General features: G+C 39.0%; 1 protein-coding gene across 5 annotated transcripts in view; it reads left to right on the top strand.

The window, feature by feature from the left end:
* Positions 1-17,879, top strand: part of ralgapa2 (Ral GTPase activating protein catalytic subunit alpha 2) — a 483,733-nt gene that overhangs the window by 127,015 nt on the left and 338,839 nt on the right. For 3 of the 5 annotated variants that reach the window (XM_067989406.1, XM_067989402.1, XM_067989405.1), the window contains exons 7-10: positions 4,944-5,059; positions 7,637-7,775; positions 13,280-13,479; positions 15,912-16,145. In XM_067989406.1, coding sequence (XP_067845507.1) covers positions 4,944-5,059; positions 7,637-7,775; positions 13,280-13,479; positions 15,912-16,145 — 689 coding nt within the window. The remainder of the gene's footprint in view (positions 1-4,943; positions 5,060-7,636; positions 7,776-13,279; positions 13,480-15,911; positions 16,146-17,879) is intronic. The other 2 variants (XM_067989407.1, XM_067989404.1) reach the window with 1 other exon arrangement.

Here is a 17,879-nt window from a genome sequence, read left to right as displayed (position 1 = left end):
AACCTTCCCCTTGTTACTTTTGCTATCCAGTGCTGAGCACATTGAATAAAGACACTGGAGTCTGTATCTATATCTGTGGGTATTCTTCTATTTTACAGAAACAAAATTATATATCAATATCGGAAGATAAACTAGAAAAGCCAATAATTTACTGTTGTATCTTTTGTATCATTAGCAGATTTTAATGATTTTAAAATTGGGACATTACTGGGTCCATAAAACTGAACAGTGACCACAACACAGTTAGCTTCAATGTAAGAATAGAAAAGGATAATGAAGAGTCAAAAATTAAAGTGCTAAACTAGAAAAAGGCATAGTTTAGTGAGATAAGAAGGGATGTGGCCTGAATTAACTGAGCAGAAAGTTAGCAAACAGGACGCCAGGTCGGCAGTGAGAAATCTTCAAATTTGAGATGGATAGAGTGCAAATAAATATATTCCTGTAAGGCAAAAAGGGTATGCATCAAAGTGAAGAGTCTTGTGGATAAATTGAGAAAGTAAAAACAAACAACATTAAATGGGAGGCTTTCTACCCATGCTGCTACATTTCCTCTTTTAACAAGCCTCTTATGAGACACCTTATTGAAAATCTATATACACCACATCAACTGCATTCCATTTATCAATACTTCTTCAAAACACTTTATTAAATTAGTCAAATACCATTTGCCTTTAACAAATCCATGCTGACTGTCCTTGATTAACCATGTTCTTTAGGTCACATATTAACACCACAGGCAATCCTATGATCTCCAGATAGCTATACACAGAGTCCCCTATCAAAGGCCTGATGGAGGCTTCTGCAGGAAGCAATGGTCCAGTTCATAGATTCAGTAGTGCGGTCCAGGTCTTTCAGTGCATTATTCAACAGTTTGGCATGGATGGGTTTAGTATTAGTGTCTTGGGAACTGTTTTATTTTGTCAAGAAAGATATTTTTTGGGAAACAGGTGGAGAAAATGCTGGAATCTTTTAAATATAACCAAGACATACAGTGACGAGGATGGCTACAGAAAGTAGAATCCCTTTTTAAGAGCTGCCGTCACTTAACCAGTGAATTACAGTAAATGTTGGCTCAGTCACACCTTTTCCATGGCACAACTCAAGAGTTGCTGGAAATCATACCTTAGGGTGTCTCCTTGTTTTTTAAATGATATCCATTTCCAGAGGCTCCTACTGAGGATCTGGGCTGCTTTACCTCATTTCTTCACAGGATATTATTTTCTCACCTGAGATCCATAAAGGAGATCACTTTGTTGAGCTCATGGCCATAGAGGGAACCATCGCTGCGGTCGTATGGGGAAACATAATGCGGATGCATAGGTCCTAGAAACTATTAGACAAGGTGGTCCTCTCCGTTTAAAAAGAACCTTATGAGATTCCATGGGGTGTTCAAGTCAGGCTCCTTGTTGGACCACATCATGATAGCAGTGTTGTTAGCTGAGATAGAAAAACTAAACATTAGGTCGATCAGATGAGAACAGGTGTATATTTCAGATATTTCATAATTCCCCCCCAAAAAGGTTCTAAATTGATTACTAAAGTAGGAGAAATTCTAGATTGTCACAATTCCACTAATATCCAGGTATTGATTGCTGGCTGTAGAAGTAAAGGATCTATATTTCATGTCACTATGGAGCAATACCACCAAAAATTTCACGTTTGATTTTAAAGGAAGATGATATCAGCTTTCTTAAGCCTCTCTTGGACACCTTGTAAAACCCTTGGGTGCTATCAGTAGATGAGCACAGCTCAGGATGTAGCATCTCTGTACAAGTTTGTACCCAGATGATTAACTTAGCAGAGTTTGAGCTTGTGGTTTACCAGCTCTGCCTTGGGCAGTTACTCCATTCAGTCAAAAAAAATGGGATTCATGATCAATTTTGAAAAGTTCTAGCTACAATCCAAGCAGATGTTCTTAGCAGTTAACCTGGACAACTTGGCAGAAGATTTTTCTGCCCTTGAAACTGATTGAAACTACTCTGGGATCCGATATCACCTTTACACAAAGGGTCATGGATACCAGCAAAAGGTTATTTAAGCATGTTATCCATGATTATAGTTCTCGGCATCCTACTTTTTATACAACCGTTTGAATTGAATCTCCTCAGAAGTGGTCCACTGGCAAGAGCCTCAGTTTGTATTGTAAGACTTGCAGTTGACTCCGTTGTTGGCTGTGTTTTTGATCCTTTCTGCATAGGCATTCATAAAAATTTCCTGCAAATAAAAAATTCTGATGACTGTTTACCTCTTTTTTTGGTTTGCCGTTGCTTAAATTCTATATAACAGGCTTGAATTTGACACTGAAATTGCAGGGTGAATTTACATCCTCATCTAGGTGACTGAAATAATTGCTGGTGAATGAACACTTTTTCTATTTTTGTCCGTGTTAAGCAGTCTTGTGTTAGGTATAGAACAGGCCAAATGCAGAACTCTGCCACAAACAATGTACCCTAACCTCTGATGAGGAAGACCCTTTACTGCACCAAAATTAATGTTTCCATTTCCCACAGCTGTCAATCTTTTGGCCTTTCTCGATGAAATTGCCAATTTAGTGTCATTTAGAGCTGAATTATGGGCCACTTCATTCTACGGATTCATGCTACCAGGAACTAGGTTGTGATTCCCTGTATTTATTTGGTATAGAACCCTTACAACCAAGAGAGAGGGGAGACTTTCATCTCTGCAGTAATTTCAAATCCAGCTCAGTGTATACACTTACTGTGCCATATGGAATCTCTCTTTCCTTTCTCCCCTCCCAAGTTCTACATATTTTGATGATACATGACTCTACTGACTGCATCTGCCTCCCAGCCATTCGCTGAGGCTGAACCCTTGACGTTCTTTTCGACCTGGCGCTGCTATCCTACCCCATATTCTACTCGAGACTGCTTACTACCATTTCCACAACCGTACCCACCTCTGTCTTATCTCACCACCACCACCACTGCTCAAGCCCTTATCCAGATTTTGTCACCTTTATACTCAATCATCACCTTCCCTAAACTGAAACTCATCCAAAGCCGTGTCTCCTTTACCCTATACAGCATGCCTATCAACCTCATCGTTGCTAATCTACACTGCTACCCTGTCCCCCAGTGTATTGGATTTAAAATCCTTCTCCCCATCTTTAATCTCTCCATTGCCTCGCCAACCCTATCTCCGCAGCCTCCTCCAAAGTCATGTCCCCTTCCACACCCTTTGGTCTTCCAACTCCGACCATCTTTGCATTCCCACTGCCTTCGTCCCACCGCTGGTGGCGTGGTGTTCAGCTGCCTCAACCCTACGTTTTGAAACTCCCTCCCTAAACCCCTCCACCTCTCTACTCTCTCTGGTTTTGAAAGCCTCCTTATATCCATGTTTTTGACTGTCCCTTCGATCACTTCTTCCAACTCATACTATGGCTTGGTATTTGTTTCTTTTTTTTCCCTTTGAAGTTCCATGACATTTTTCTACATTAAAGGTGCTATATTACTACAAGTTATCATCTTCTAAAACATCCTGTAAAGAAGCTGAAAATTCTTTAAAAATGGATATAATTTGATAGAATATTGCGTAGTCTGCTTTTAATCTAGTTCAAATAGGTCAGACCCAAAAGGAACATTTATTAATTCCTCCATTACCATGATGAAGGTGAAATAATTGCAGCACCCACAATGGGAAACCATGGAACACTTGGCTCATTCATTACATAGTAAATACCTAGTAATTTGTGAAGGGCGATTTTTTAAAAAGCTTTCTTGTTCCGAATAACCAAACTATTCCACTGTTCACCCCAGTGTGTACTGTTTTTGTAGTAATTTCTTTTTCTATGTTAAGTACCATGGCCTGGATGACTCGGTTGTGAAGTAACATTAGTTATGCACAATTTTTGTAGCACTACTTTGGATATCCAGAAATTACTGAATTTTTGGACAGCGGCAGATTCCACTTCATCCACACAATGCAGAAAATTGTGCACTGAATAACAGATGTTAGCAGTCACATTGTTACCAATAAACAAGCTTAACCTGGGAGACCTAAATTAACCATATAAAATGGTCTCTCAATTGCAAACATGACAGCAATTGCACTCTTTGATGGTCAGTATGAGATTGTGATATCACTATGCATAGTTTCACCTGTATCAGTAGCAAATCCACCTTTTATTTTCCCAGATTAAGTTCAGTTATATCTGTTTATATCACTGGTTACAAGGAAAGGAGCATCCCTTTGAGTACAATATCTATTCAATAGTTAGACCTGACATAATACATACAGTTGGATCTGTTTGCCAGATAAATTTTGTATCGGCAGTTCTTGATGTATATTAACATATTTTATAATAAGCATGGATGACACTTTACCACTTCTGTTATGACATGTGAGCTGTATTTCTCCATACCTCAATGATTGCCAGTGTCTTAAATATAAATTAAGTATTAATTTCATCAATGGTGCTGGGAAGGGACAGCGAGCTCCAGATGCTGTTTTTGTCAGCAGTTAATATAAATATTTTGTATCTCAGTAAATCACAAATATTGGCTATTGGCTGCCAAATGAAAAAAAGTTGTTTAAATTCCACACAACAGATGCTTGAATATGGCACATTAAAAAAAATTGAGGGGGGAGGAAGAGGAGAGAGAAGTGAGAAATAATTCTGGACTCTGTACAATATAAAAATTCCAGCTGATTTGTGAAAACAGAATTCTATTGCACATAACATCCGAACAAAAGTTATAGAAATGCTGATATTGAATATAATTTGTATCGTATCTAAAATTTTTCAGAGAATAAATGTAAAGGTTTTAATAAATAGATGTAAGGAGATTGAGTTTCTAATTTATGTAGGTTATAAAAATAAGCTGAGAAGTTTTTTTTTGTCTTTTTAGTTTTTTATTTTATGGTAATAGTTTCATCAGCACAAAATTAGATACTGATTAATATTTTAACTATTTTTTGCTTAGTAAAAGTTGCTGCAGAAGATATTACTCCACTGTTACCGTCTGTATTGGGGGAAAAGGTATCAGATGACCAGACTTCTTACTTCCTTCAAATTCTTCTCAAGTACATGGTAATCCAGGTAAATCAAGAATCTTCATCATAATGTTTGAAAAGGTCTATTTCAGAGTGGGTCAATACATGATTTACCCTACTGGCAAGAAAAGAGTTTATAACCTATGAATAGTTGAATACAAACAGGATAAATATATTTCATCATCATGCTTATATTATAATTGGATTTATAGCCCATAATAAATGTAGTTTGAAATATGTAGAAAAAAACAACATTCTAAGAACTGAATTGTCTTCGATTGTAGAAGTGTATTATGACCTCAGTGTAGTATATTTAGTATATCTGCTACTCCTGACAATGGATCGTTGGGAGAATTTTTCAACTTAGCCCAATTTTCTCCCCATCACTCTTCAAGGTGCTGACTCCTGGTGAGATACAGTTCCACAGACATTGCAGCCCTCTGGTATCTCACTCAAACAGCTAATTTTAACGTGAGAAAGTGTTAGTAGGATATTTGACCGTATAAGTCATCGCAGCCAAGGCCTTATTCGATGTCCACATATATGCACTTTCCAGCAAGAGATACTGGATAGCAATCAGAAGCTGGAACTCTGACAATATTTTTTCTTTTTGCTTTCCTACCCTGAGGGTGTAACATACTTGTATAGTGCCTTACAAGTCCTCAGGATATTCCAAAGCGCTTCACATCCAATTAATTACTTTTTGATGTATGGCGCAAACACAGCAGCCAATTTGCACACAGCATGGTCCCACAAACAGCAAATTATACAAATGATCAGTTAACCTGTTTTTAGTGATGTTGGTGGAGAACAGAATGTTGCCAATGCAAAAAGAGAACTCCCTGTCCTACTTTGAATAGTGCCATGGGATCTTTCACCTCCACCTGACTTTGAATAATGTCATAAATTTCAAAAGTTAATCTTCTCTCAGAGCTGCTATTATATAGGTGCAATGAAAAACAGTCAAAACATCCACTTAGAGGAAAACAAAGAGAATTTACTAGGAAGCACTTTTTAAAATTTAGTTGTAATATTATATAATATTGGAATACCACAGCTTTAATCCACAGTCAAAGAACCATGTTTGGTATCTGTGTCTCTTTTGGTTTCTCAACATTTTTCTTGTCCTTTACAAAATTTGTTCTGCTGTTAGTAAATCAGTGAAATGGAAAATAAATTGATAATGTATCATTCTCTTGGCCAATATAATGTGTTTTCATTTTTCGCTGCATGATGCAAATTAGGAACCTCCTCCTGATCCCAGAAAGTAGATATTCCTAACTTGCTCAATGGCAGCTAATGCATTCCATATGATACTTCTGAAGGTTAAATATTCTAGAGGAAAGGATTCTTATGGAATCATCACTCACTTGTAACTCTGGCAGCTGATAATTATGAATCTTTTCCCCCGATTAAAGAATTGCTGTAATTTACCATCAAGAGTGAGGATATTCATTGTATGGTGATGTTACTTCTGTAAATTGATTTTTAAAAAGTGGCATTCTTTGAAGTACATATCAGATGAAAAATGGTGCATTTGGAAAAATACAAAGGAAATTATGTGGTCTATGGGATAACGATTGTGGCCCCGAAAATCCAAGGCCAATCCAGCGTACTCCTGCCCTAATTGCAGCAGGAGAAAACCGGAACAGCTAGAAACTAGGCCGGGACTTGGATATGCTGTGTCCTGACCTTGCAGCAAACTTTTTGGAAAAAACTTACGGGATAGAGCCTCCGCCAGCCCATTACACGGCAATCATCGTAAGGGGAGGCAGGGCTGGGGAGTTCTCATGCCCCAGGGTGTCTGGTGTATAGTCAGTGGAGATGTGGCTGGTTAGACCAGATATACTTCCCTGACCAGTGGTGGATGTGGGGACTACGCGAGGGTCTACACTGGGATTATGTCCTGATGCCCAAAGACCTGTTAGCAATTTTAAAAAAAATTGTTATAACGGCCCAGAAAGATGGCAGGTGCCCTAGATGATGATCCTAGTAGCTCGGGTGCATGGCATTTGCAGGCAGATAATGGAATTTCCCCCTGATGTCGCTCTGGGGTCAGTGGTGGGCACACTCCCACCGTAAATGCTGGGATCACTGGCCTGTGGATTTTTCAAGCACATATCTCCACAGAGTTTGAATTTTTATTGAATGTTTATTTTAGATTGTGTGAAGCAATATTGCTGAGAGTAATGAAAATCATAAAGGAAGGAAAAGAGTTAACAAAGATACCATTATATTTGAAGATTTTATTTTAATGTGCTCTATATATGGTTGGGCCGTTGCAAAGCAGATTGGTGTACTAATGAACTTGGGTGGAGACCCAAGAGTCACCACGTACACATTTGCAATCTTAGAAAGAGAAGCACTGAGTGGAAGCTAAGTTTCTTCTCGCAAGATGAATGTAAGGGGATAATCCAGGGGGTAGCTAGCCCAGGCTGCTTTCACAGACCTCTCAGATTGTCGTCTTAGCTGGTTAGTGACATATTGTGCTAAGGATATAAAAAGGGAGAAGAGAATAGCTGAAATAGTGTGTTTCACAAAACATTATCTTGAATGCTAATATAAATTTTGGAATTATCTAGTATCATTCCTTAAACAATGTTTATCTTTCTCTAACTTGAAGGCTGCAAGCTTAGAATGGAAGAATAAAGAAAAACAAGAAAGTGGTTTTAAGTTTCTTTTTGCCTTGTTTAAGAAGTTCTACCTTTCCCATTTATTTCCATCCTTTACAAAATTTACCAACCTTTACAATCCTGTACTTGGTGAGTAAAACAATACATTACAAGCTGTTAATAAATGCTGGAACTGGTAATACTTTATAAATTATTTGATGTCTTATTCCTGCACATTTATTCAAACTTCCTTAGTCAAAGTATGCACAAAGAAATGCAGGACTTAAATTTAAAACTAGCCAAGCAAAACAGTAAATATCACTCGTTTTTGTTGGTTAACAGTTGGCCAAATATTGTTACTGGACTTTGTTCTGTATCTTCTGTCCGAGTCTGTCTGAATACCTGAGAGTCTATCCATGTCATCTGTGATTGTTGGTGCTGAATCTTGTTCTCAGTAATGCAAATGCTATATTAGTTTCTGTTAGGTTGTTTTGTTGAGAATAAACAACATTATGTAGTCTGATGCTATTGGAGACCATCTGGAGTGGCTGGAGAGAGAACTGCATATTGAGAAACACAGTTTGCGTCTTTAGTATATGTTACTTTTCAAGTTTAGTTAAAAGGCTGGGCTAGACATCCAGGTTTGGGAAGGATGCCAGTTCCTGTTCAGCTCAGCGGACCTGTTGGATATGTTATACATATCCTCAGAATGTCCCAAAGTGCTTCACAGCTAATAAATTCATTTTTGAAATGCAGTCACTGTTGTTATGTAGGCAAATGCTTTGCACACAGCAAGGTCCCACAAACAGCAATGAGATTAAAGACTAGATAATCTGCTTTAGTAATATTGGTTGAGGGATAGATATGGGCCAGGACTCTGGGAGAACTCCCTGGTTCTTCTTCGAATTGTAATGTGAGATCTTTTATGCCCACCTGAGAGGGCAGGTGGGAATTTTGAGGAATAAGTAATGATGATTGGGGGAAAAGTGCTGGTGAGGACACAGAGAACTCCCTGCTCTTCAAATAGTGGCATGGAATCTCTTTCTTTCAGCTGAAACAGATAGATGGGATATTAAATTTAGCCTCTAGTCTGAAAGATGGTGCCTCCAACAATGCAGAACTCCCTCAGTACTAGACTGAAGTGTCAACTTAATTTATATGCTAAAGGCTGAGGCTTCAACCCACAATCTTCTGACTGAGGTAAGAGTGCTATTAGTTGAGCTAAGCTGTAACTTAATGAAAAATAATACATTAATATTTTAAAGCAAATGCTCCCAGGACCAAGGTGCATTAATGTAATGATGAACCAAATCCTGGAGTTGTAAGAAGTGGATTCTGATCCTGAGTGTCTCTGTGGTTCAGAGTAATAATGCAGATTTTATCCGTGATTCATGCTTGTTGTAATTTAAGAAGACGTGTTAGCTATATGTTAGCAATCATTGCTTCATTTTAAGAAGATGTGGGGCTTTAATGGTATCATGACCAAAAGTATATGTGATAATCCACTCCCGTTTATAAATGGGAATCTTGAAATTGGCCTGTCTACTTTATAGTTGCAGCTTGAGCCTCTGTCTACTTTGCATGCTTGATGTAATGAAGGCAGGCCGGTTAAAAAATTAGGTATAGAGTGAGCATGGAATCATATAAATTTACAGCACAGAAGGAGGCCATTTGCCCATACTGCTAGTGCCGGCCGAAAAAGAGCCGTTCAGCCTAATCCCACTTTCCAGCTCTTGGTCTGTAGCCTTATAGGCTAAAGCACTTTAAGTGCACATCCAAGTACTTTTTAAATGTGATTAGGGTTTCTGCCTCTACCACGCTTTCAGGCAGTGAGTTCCAGACCCCCACTTCTCTCTGGGTGAAAAGATTTCTCCTCAACTCCCTCTGATCCTTCTACCAATTACTTTAAATCTATGGCCTCTGGTTTTTGACCTCTCTGTTAAGGGAATTAGGTCCTTCCTATCCACTCTATATAGGCTCCTCATAATTTTGTACATCTCAGTTAAATCTCCCCTCAACCTCCTCTGTTCCAAAGAAAACAACTCCAGCCTGTCCAATCTTTCCTCATAGCTAAAATTCTCCAGTCCTGGCAACATCCTCATAAATCTCCTCTGTACCCTCTTTAGTGCAAACACATCTTCCCTGTAATGTGGTGACCAGAACTGTGCACAGTATTCTAGCGGAGGCCTAACTAGTCTTTTATACATTTCTCGCATAATCTCCCTGTTCTTATATTCTGTGATGTGGAGATGCTGGTGATGGACTGGGGTTGACAATTGTAAACAATTTTACAACACCAAGTTATAGTCCAACAAATTTATTTTAAATTCCACAAGCTTTCGGAGGCTTCCTCCTTCCTCAGGTGAATGGTGTGGAAATGGTTCCACACCATTCACCTGAGGAAGGAGGAAGCCTCCGAAAGCTTGTGGAATTTAAAATAAATTTGTTGGACTATAACTTGGTGTTGTAAAATTACTTATATTCTGTGCCTCAGCTAATAAAGGAAATTATCCCATATGCCTTCTTAATCTCCTTCTTAATCACCTTATCTACCTGTCCTGCTACCATCAGGGATATGTGGACATGCATTCCAAGGTCCCTCTGTTCCTTTACACTTAGTATCCTCCCATTTGTTGTGTATTCCCTTGCCTTGTTTGTCTTCCCCAAATGCATTACGTCACACTTCTCCGGATTGAATTCCATTTCCCACTTTTCTGCCAAACTGACCAGTCTATTGCAGGATAGCTTAAAATTGGGGAGTTGAGTGACAATAGAGGGAGAGGAAGGTTTGGATAGAAATATTGTAGGGGACACTCAGACTAGGCTGGTGCATTAGATAGATTGAAATTGCTGATAACAAGAGAAACTTGATTTTCATGTTTCATTGATTTTCTTTCTGACAGGTTATCAAGGGAGAAGTTTAAGCAGTGTCAATAATAGCATAAATCGAAGCCATGACAGGAATGCCATACAACGAGATTGGCTGTTTGGGGTACAGATAAGGGAGGAAGTTTACATTTGTTATAGATACTGAACTTTAGAGAGGATTGATTTTGGAACTATAAAGTGATGTAAAAAAAAATGAAGATAAAGTCAGACTAAAAAAAACTTGTATATTTAAAAATCCAGAGCTGGAACAAATCTTAAAATAGAATAGTTAGAAAACTGATTCCATGTTTACTTATGTAAATAAAAGATATATGGTATAGTGAGACAACAGAATGATGATAAACCAACCATTTATCTGTGACCATCAGAAACCTAAATTTTTGTTATCTTTCATGCCATTTCAATCTGTTTTCAAGTTAACTTCGACCGATGTGCAGGAATGCAGTGGCAAGCTCAGACAAGTTCCTGATCTCAGCTAGGGCTGTCTGGAAAGTTGGGAAGTGGAGATGAACTGCTTTCCTTCAGGGAGATGCAGGGTGCGGGAGAATTGGAGAATGCTGCATTTTGACTGGCTACAGAGTGGCATTAGCAAAGCTGGAGAAGAGGGGATCATATGTAGGATAGGGCACCATGCCATGAGGCAGAAATAAAATGAAAACAAGGGTTTTTTTTTAGAAAAGTGAGCCTTTCAGTTGGGTTAGAAAAGTTTGAGTTCCAGAATTCCATAAAGATCACCTTACTGTCAATAATTTAGCCAATAGAGGTTTCATTTTTGTGCAAAACTTGCATAGCAGGATTAATGCATGAAAATATAACTTGGCAAAGGAGAGTTTATGAAAGGTGAGACTGCACATGTCCAGTTTTATCATTTTTCTACTTACTATTTCGATAGCAGTTTCTGGTTTCAAAATATGCATAGAATCATAGAAAGTTACGGCACAGAAGGAGGCCATTTGGCCCATCATGTCCGTGCCGACTGAAAAAGAGCTATCCAGCTTAATCCCACTTTCCAGCACTTGGTCCTTAGCCCTGCAGGTTACGGCACTTCAAGTGCACATCCAACTGCTTTTTAGATGAGTTGAGGGTTTCTGCCTCTACCACCCTTTCATGCAGTGAGTTCCAGACCCCCACCACCCTCTGGGTAAAAAAAAATTCTCCTCAGCTCCCATCTAATCCTTCTACCTTCTACTTTAAATCTTTGCCCCCTGGTCAATGACCCTTCTGCCACGGGAAATAGGTCCTCCCTATCCACTCTGTCTAGTCCCATCATAATTTTATATACCTCAGTTAAATCTCCCCTCAGCCTCCTTTGTTCCAAAGAAAACAACCCTAGCTTATCCAATCTTTTCTCATAGTTAAAATTCTGCAGCGCTGGCAACATCCTTGTAAATCTCCTCTGTACCCTCCCTAGTGCAATCACAACTTTCCTTTAATGTGGTGACCAGAACTGTACATAGTACTCAAGCTATGGCCTAACCAATGTTTTATAGAGTTCCAGCATAACCTCCCTGCTCTTATATTCTATGCCTCGGCTAATAAAGAAAAGTATCTCATATGCCTTTTTAACCACCTTATCTACCTGTACTGCTACCTTCAGGGATCTATGGACAAGCACTCCAAAGTCCCTTTGTTCCTCTCCACTTCTGAGTACCCTCTCATTTATTGTGTACTCCCTTGCCATGTTTGCCCTCCCCAAATGCTTTACCTCACACTTCTCTGGATTGAATCCCATTTGCCACTTTTCTACCCACCTGAACAGTCCATTGATGTCTTCCTGCAGTCTACAGCTTTCCTCCTCACTATCAGCCACATGGCCAATTTTTGTATCATCTGCAAACTTCTTGATCAAGCCTCCCACATTCAAGTCCAAATCATTAATATAGACCACAAAAAGCAAGGGCCCTAGTACTGAGCCTTGTGGAACCCCACTGGAAACAGCCTTCTAGTCGCAAAACCACCGGTCAACCATTACCGTTTGCTTCCTGCCACTGAGCCAGCTTTGGATCCAACTAGCCACTTTCTCTTGGATACCATAGGCTTTTACTTTTTTGAACAGTCTGCCATGTGGGACCTTGTCAAAAGCCTTGCTAAAATCTATGTACACTACATCAAACACGTTACCCTCATCGACCCTCTTTGTTACCTGCCCAAAAAATTCAATCAAGTTAGTCAGACACGACCTTCCCTTAACAAATCCATGCTGACTGTCATTGATTAACCTGTTCCTTTCTAAATGACAATTTATGCTGTCCCTCAGAGTCGATTCCAATAATTTACCCACCACTGAGGTAGGACTGACTGGCCTATAATTACTTGGTCTATCTCTTTCTCTCTTTTTAAACAACAGAGCTTATTCCACTCCCACATTTCCAACAACATCAAGTGAATTAAAAAGACTCCAGTCAGGATTTATTTTAGTTTTATTATGGTGGATTTATAGTGATGTAATATTGAAATGGTTTTGTTCTGGCTTTATGACAATCACAACATAGCATGGTGTGGTGGCTGATCTTGGTTGTTTAAGTTTGATGCAGGTTGAATCTTTGCTGCAAGTAGAGTAAGAGTAATTATTCATTAGTTGGGTAACTGACAGAAGCTTGGTTCAAACAAACATAACATAGTTCAGGTAGTGAATTGTCTCAACAGTTTGTTGAACAACATGTAATATTGGAACTAAGAAGAAACGCATTGTTTTGTTTTTTGGTTTCCATCAAAAGTGGAAGGGTTCAAAAATATGATGTTACTCTTTTATTTATTCTTACCAGAAATTCCTCAGATGAGGCCAAAGCCACTATATATTAATATAACACGAAACAATGAAAGCATTTACAGCACAAGGGACCAATACTTGGCAGCTCGAGTGGCATTTATTAAGTGGCTTGTGACCTTCTTTCTGGAAAAGAAATACACTGCCACAAGTCAAAACACTAAGAATGGTGGAGAAATGCTACCTAAAATTATCCAGGTATGTTTAAAAGTTGGTAAGTTTCAATATTTTGATAACCTGGAAATATAGTAATGCATCAGACCTAAAACTCCATTCATAAATTTTATACTTCTACTAGTTGATCTCCCATTGCCAACATCCTGATCCTTTCCCGCTGCCTTCTATTTTAATCTGATCTTCTGAGAAGGCGACAAGGATGCCTGCCTAAAGTCGGCAGGGCCCTTCTTTAAATAAGCAGATTTTAACCGGTGGCCTGAGCCGCCAGGTGAAGACATCAGGAAGAGGAGCTGGAGCCTGAAGAAGTCGAATAGGTAAGTTTATGTTTACTTTGTGGGGCCAGGAGGAGCAGGACTGCTTCTCCATGCCCTGCAAGGAAAGTTTAGTCCTCCCCTGGCTCTGGGTCCCCTCTCCCCAAACTTGAGACCCTCCCGAAACCCCCTCTATGCGACTTACCTGAGCGCTGCTTATTGTTCCTTTGGCCTCCTGCCGCCTGAAATTAGCTCGCTGGCTAGTTGCCACATCTCACTCATTTCGGGCAGCCAACTGACGGGGCATGTAGATGAGGCCCAGGAGTTAAAATCTCCCGGGCCTCATGCTGCCGAAGTCAGGGGGCTTTAGCCTCACCACCCCCTCCCCCACCTGCCCGATTTCTGTTCCAGATTAAATTTTTCAGGTGAAGTGGAGTTAAAGGATGAGGGAAAATAGAACCAGGGTTTACAGATATAATTCAAACCCCAGTTTAAAGTCATGCATGATTTTAAAATTCTCATCCTTGTTTTTAAATTCTACCATGGCTTTGCCCCTCCCTATCTCTGTAACCCCCTGCAGCCCTACAACCCTCCGAGATCCCTGCGCTCCTCCAATTCTTGCCTCTTGCACATCCTGATTTTAATTGCTCCACCATTGGCAGCTGTGCCTTCAGCTGCCTAGATCCTAAGCTTTGAAATTCCCTCCTTAAATCTCTCCGCCTCTCTCTCCTCCTTTAAGATTCTCCTTAAAACCTACCTGTTTTGGTCACCTGTCCTAATATCTCTTAATGTGGCTTGGTGTCAAATTTTGTTTGCAAACGCTCCTGTGAAACACCATGGGACGTTTTACTACGTTAAAGGTGCTATATAAATGCAAGTTGTTTTACATTCTTTCCTTATTTTCATGTAATATTTGATATTATATCCTTGTATACAATGTACTATTTGTACAACATCTTTTTAATTTATTAAAAATATTGTCAGCATGCCCTTCATGATGACTTTTACCATTATAAATTCCTATATCCACATTTATAATGAAAACTGCTTTTGCAAACTTGTCGCACTCTGTTACCTCCACTGGCAGGAAGGTGCACGTTTACCTAGGCAGTTTCCATTATAAATGTGGACACAGGAATTTATAATGGGAAAAGCTGCTGGAATATTTTTAATATATTAAAAAGATGTCCAAATAGTACACTGCATACAAGGATGTTGAACATTCCAGTTGAGAAGGACGATGTACAGCTGCTTTGTGACTTTGTTGTTGAGTATGCAGTTCTTTGGCAATGCAATGATCATTGTATCGTACAACTTCATTGTAGTAATTCAAGGCACTTTCTCTTCTAATTGAAATGAACAGCAAAACAAATAAATGTTTTGGCATTTGGAGTTTGGTTTAAAGTTTGAGCATCTAAAGGAGTTTAAAGAGCAGCTGATATTTTGATGAAAATGTAGTGTTTTCTTTTTCCTAAATATAGTTTTTTAAATACAATTTTTAAAATGCTTTATTTTTGTACTATAAATTACTTTGGGAATTAATTGCCTAATCCAGCCAGGTCAGCTAGAATATATGACTTGTTGGTAGCATTTTACAATCATTTAATTATCTGCTGCAAAAGAAACTGGATCAGGCTGCCAAATTTTGGCAGAATTTCACTAATGAATTATAACACCAGCTAAGTAAAGAAGTGCATCTTATTCAGATAGGAGAACTCCTCTTTACAAAATTAGCTTTGCTGCCTGAACCCAGGGGTTACCCGCTACCAAGTATCTCTGGCAGTTTTAGAGCAAGGTGAGAATATTGGATGCATCAGTACAGTGAATAGAGAAGGACACAAATTAATTGAATCCTAAAACTCATGGTTGGTTGTTGCTGGTTGCTTGACAAATGATTAAAATGTATTTTTGAGTGTTAGATTTGCAACCAGGAGAATCAAGTTGAAAGTCCAATCTGGAATAATATTCACACTTGAGCTTCCCTCTGAGGGTGAGTTTCGCTAGCTGCTTTTTGTCTGAGAGAGGGAGTAAAAAACTGCTGGGACGTGATCTCCCATTACCATTCAAAAATATCTCATGTATTGGTCCAAGTTACTGGGGAGATGGCCATGGGTGGCAGGTCCTGGCTTTCTGTTTGAGGAGCATAGGGGAAAAATGTATTTCCTGCATTAAACTTCCGATTTTTTGTTGTTGCTGGATAAGCAGTCAGTGACTGCGATCCCATCAGCTCAGGAGAAAGCCAATGAATTGGAAGCAAACGGGTCCTCTGAACAGGATCGATCTCACTCCAACAGCAGTACTCTATCTGACAGAAGACTCAGTGCCTCCAGCATCTGCAGCATTGAAGAGGAACATCGCCCAGTCTATGAGATGGTTCAGAGAGTACTACTTTCCTCTCAAGCTAATGTGAATTTTATCAATGAAGTATTTCACCAGGTTAGTGCATATATTCGCTAATTACTTACAAAAAAACCACTTCTGGTGTACTGTATTTTACTCCTTCCTCCCGTGCAGTATACCAACTACTAAAAGAGAACTGTAATCCCTTTTTTCTATAGTTAAAGCTATCTTTTATAAAAAGCAAAATTAGTTTCCATTTTTCAAACATTGTGTTGTAAAGGGTGATGTAGCAATAGACAATCAGGCTGCCACAGCCTTTTCAGTTGTGGTGTTTTTGATATGTTTCAATAGCACAGCCGTCAGACAGATGCATTGACGTGAAGTCTCTTCTGTTAGGTGTTTAAATAAATGTCATTGTTAAATAGATTGTGACAGACTGAGATGCGTGCATTTGATGCAATGATTGTGTGGGAAAATACTAGTGGAAATCCACTAGCATGATACTGCAATGCAGCTTCAGTTGATTTTCTTGAGATACAAAAATTCTCTCTTTTCCAGGTAAGAAGCAGTTACAAGTTTTGTAAATGAAATGTTTTAACCAGCCAGGAAATATAACAACTAAATGAACTTGTGCAGCCTTCATACCCCATTTTGCCATATCCTTTCTGTATTATGTCACAGTGAGAGATCAAGTATCATATCAGTTATCATTTGACCCCATAAAGTGATTTAACCATCTTCACTTAAAAGTTGTTTGATACAAACAAACTCCGCTTACTAAGTATCTGTTTTTAATGACTCCTCACCTATAAAGAAAGAAAGACTTGCATTTATATGGCGCCTTTCACGACCTCAGGACGTCCCAAAGTGTTTTACAGCCCACTAAGTACTTTTTTGAAGTGTAGTCACTGTTGTGATGTAGGAAACACAGCAGCTAGTTTGCGCAGAGCATGGTCCCACAATCAGCAATACAACATATGCAGATTTAATTGTCCTGCATTGTGTGCAATTCTATTCTATATAAATATCATGCACCTATAGACTATCTGTTTGCAACATGCCTAGAATTTTGCAGCCTGAACTTCACTGCTGTATTCAGGCAATTCATAAAAAGAAGTTGAATTGACCAACAACAAAATTGTCCTCATGAGGAATTTCCCAAGACTGAAATTTGGAGTTGGGTGGGAAAGAGGAGCAAGAATTAGGACTAAAGTTGTGAGGGAGAGAGCACCAAGGAGGCTAGTAGACATTGTCAAATTGCTCAAATGTAACCAAAATACTGTTAGCCTCACATTAAGTGAGCATCTGACAATAATGAGCGCTTAGTGTGGCAAGATGGTGGTCATTATATGGAAGCTTGACTCTACTTGAAAAAAGGCTTTTTTTTGTATTTTGCGCTCTTGAGAGTGAGCATTGAGTGCTGTGGAATGGAACTTGCTGCATTCCCTGTGAGTGTCTACCTCAAGCAAACCTGGGTCAGATGTAGCTTGGAATAAATGCAGTATAAAGCTCCATCTAAATGCCTCCATCATAGAAAATAACCCTTTACAAAAGTCTGACTTCTATTTCTGACTAAGTTCTTGTGGTCTCTTCCTGTACGAATACTAATTATTGTTGAATTACATGATTAATTTTGTGCTGTGGATATTTAACTAAGTCTGAGACTGTCCAGATCTACTTTACTTTGGATCTTTGCAGTGATATGAGTGGAGACTTTAGTTCTTTCAGTCTGGGTTGGATTTGAGTGCAGGCCACAGATGCTGAAAACTAGATGCGATTATATTCTCAACAGTGATAAAAGCCAGAAATTGGATTTCTAAAGTTCTCATA

The sequence above is a fragment of the Heptranchias perlo genome, chromosome 8, assembly GCF_035084215.1.
Source record: "Heptranchias perlo isolate sHepPer1 chromosome 8, sHepPer1.hap1, whole genome shotgun sequence".
Taxonomy (NCBI): domain Eukaryota; kingdom Metazoa; phylum Chordata; class Chondrichthyes; order Hexanchiformes; family Hexanchidae; genus Heptranchias; species Heptranchias perlo.
This window is presented reverse-complemented; position numbering and strand designations above follow the sequence as displayed.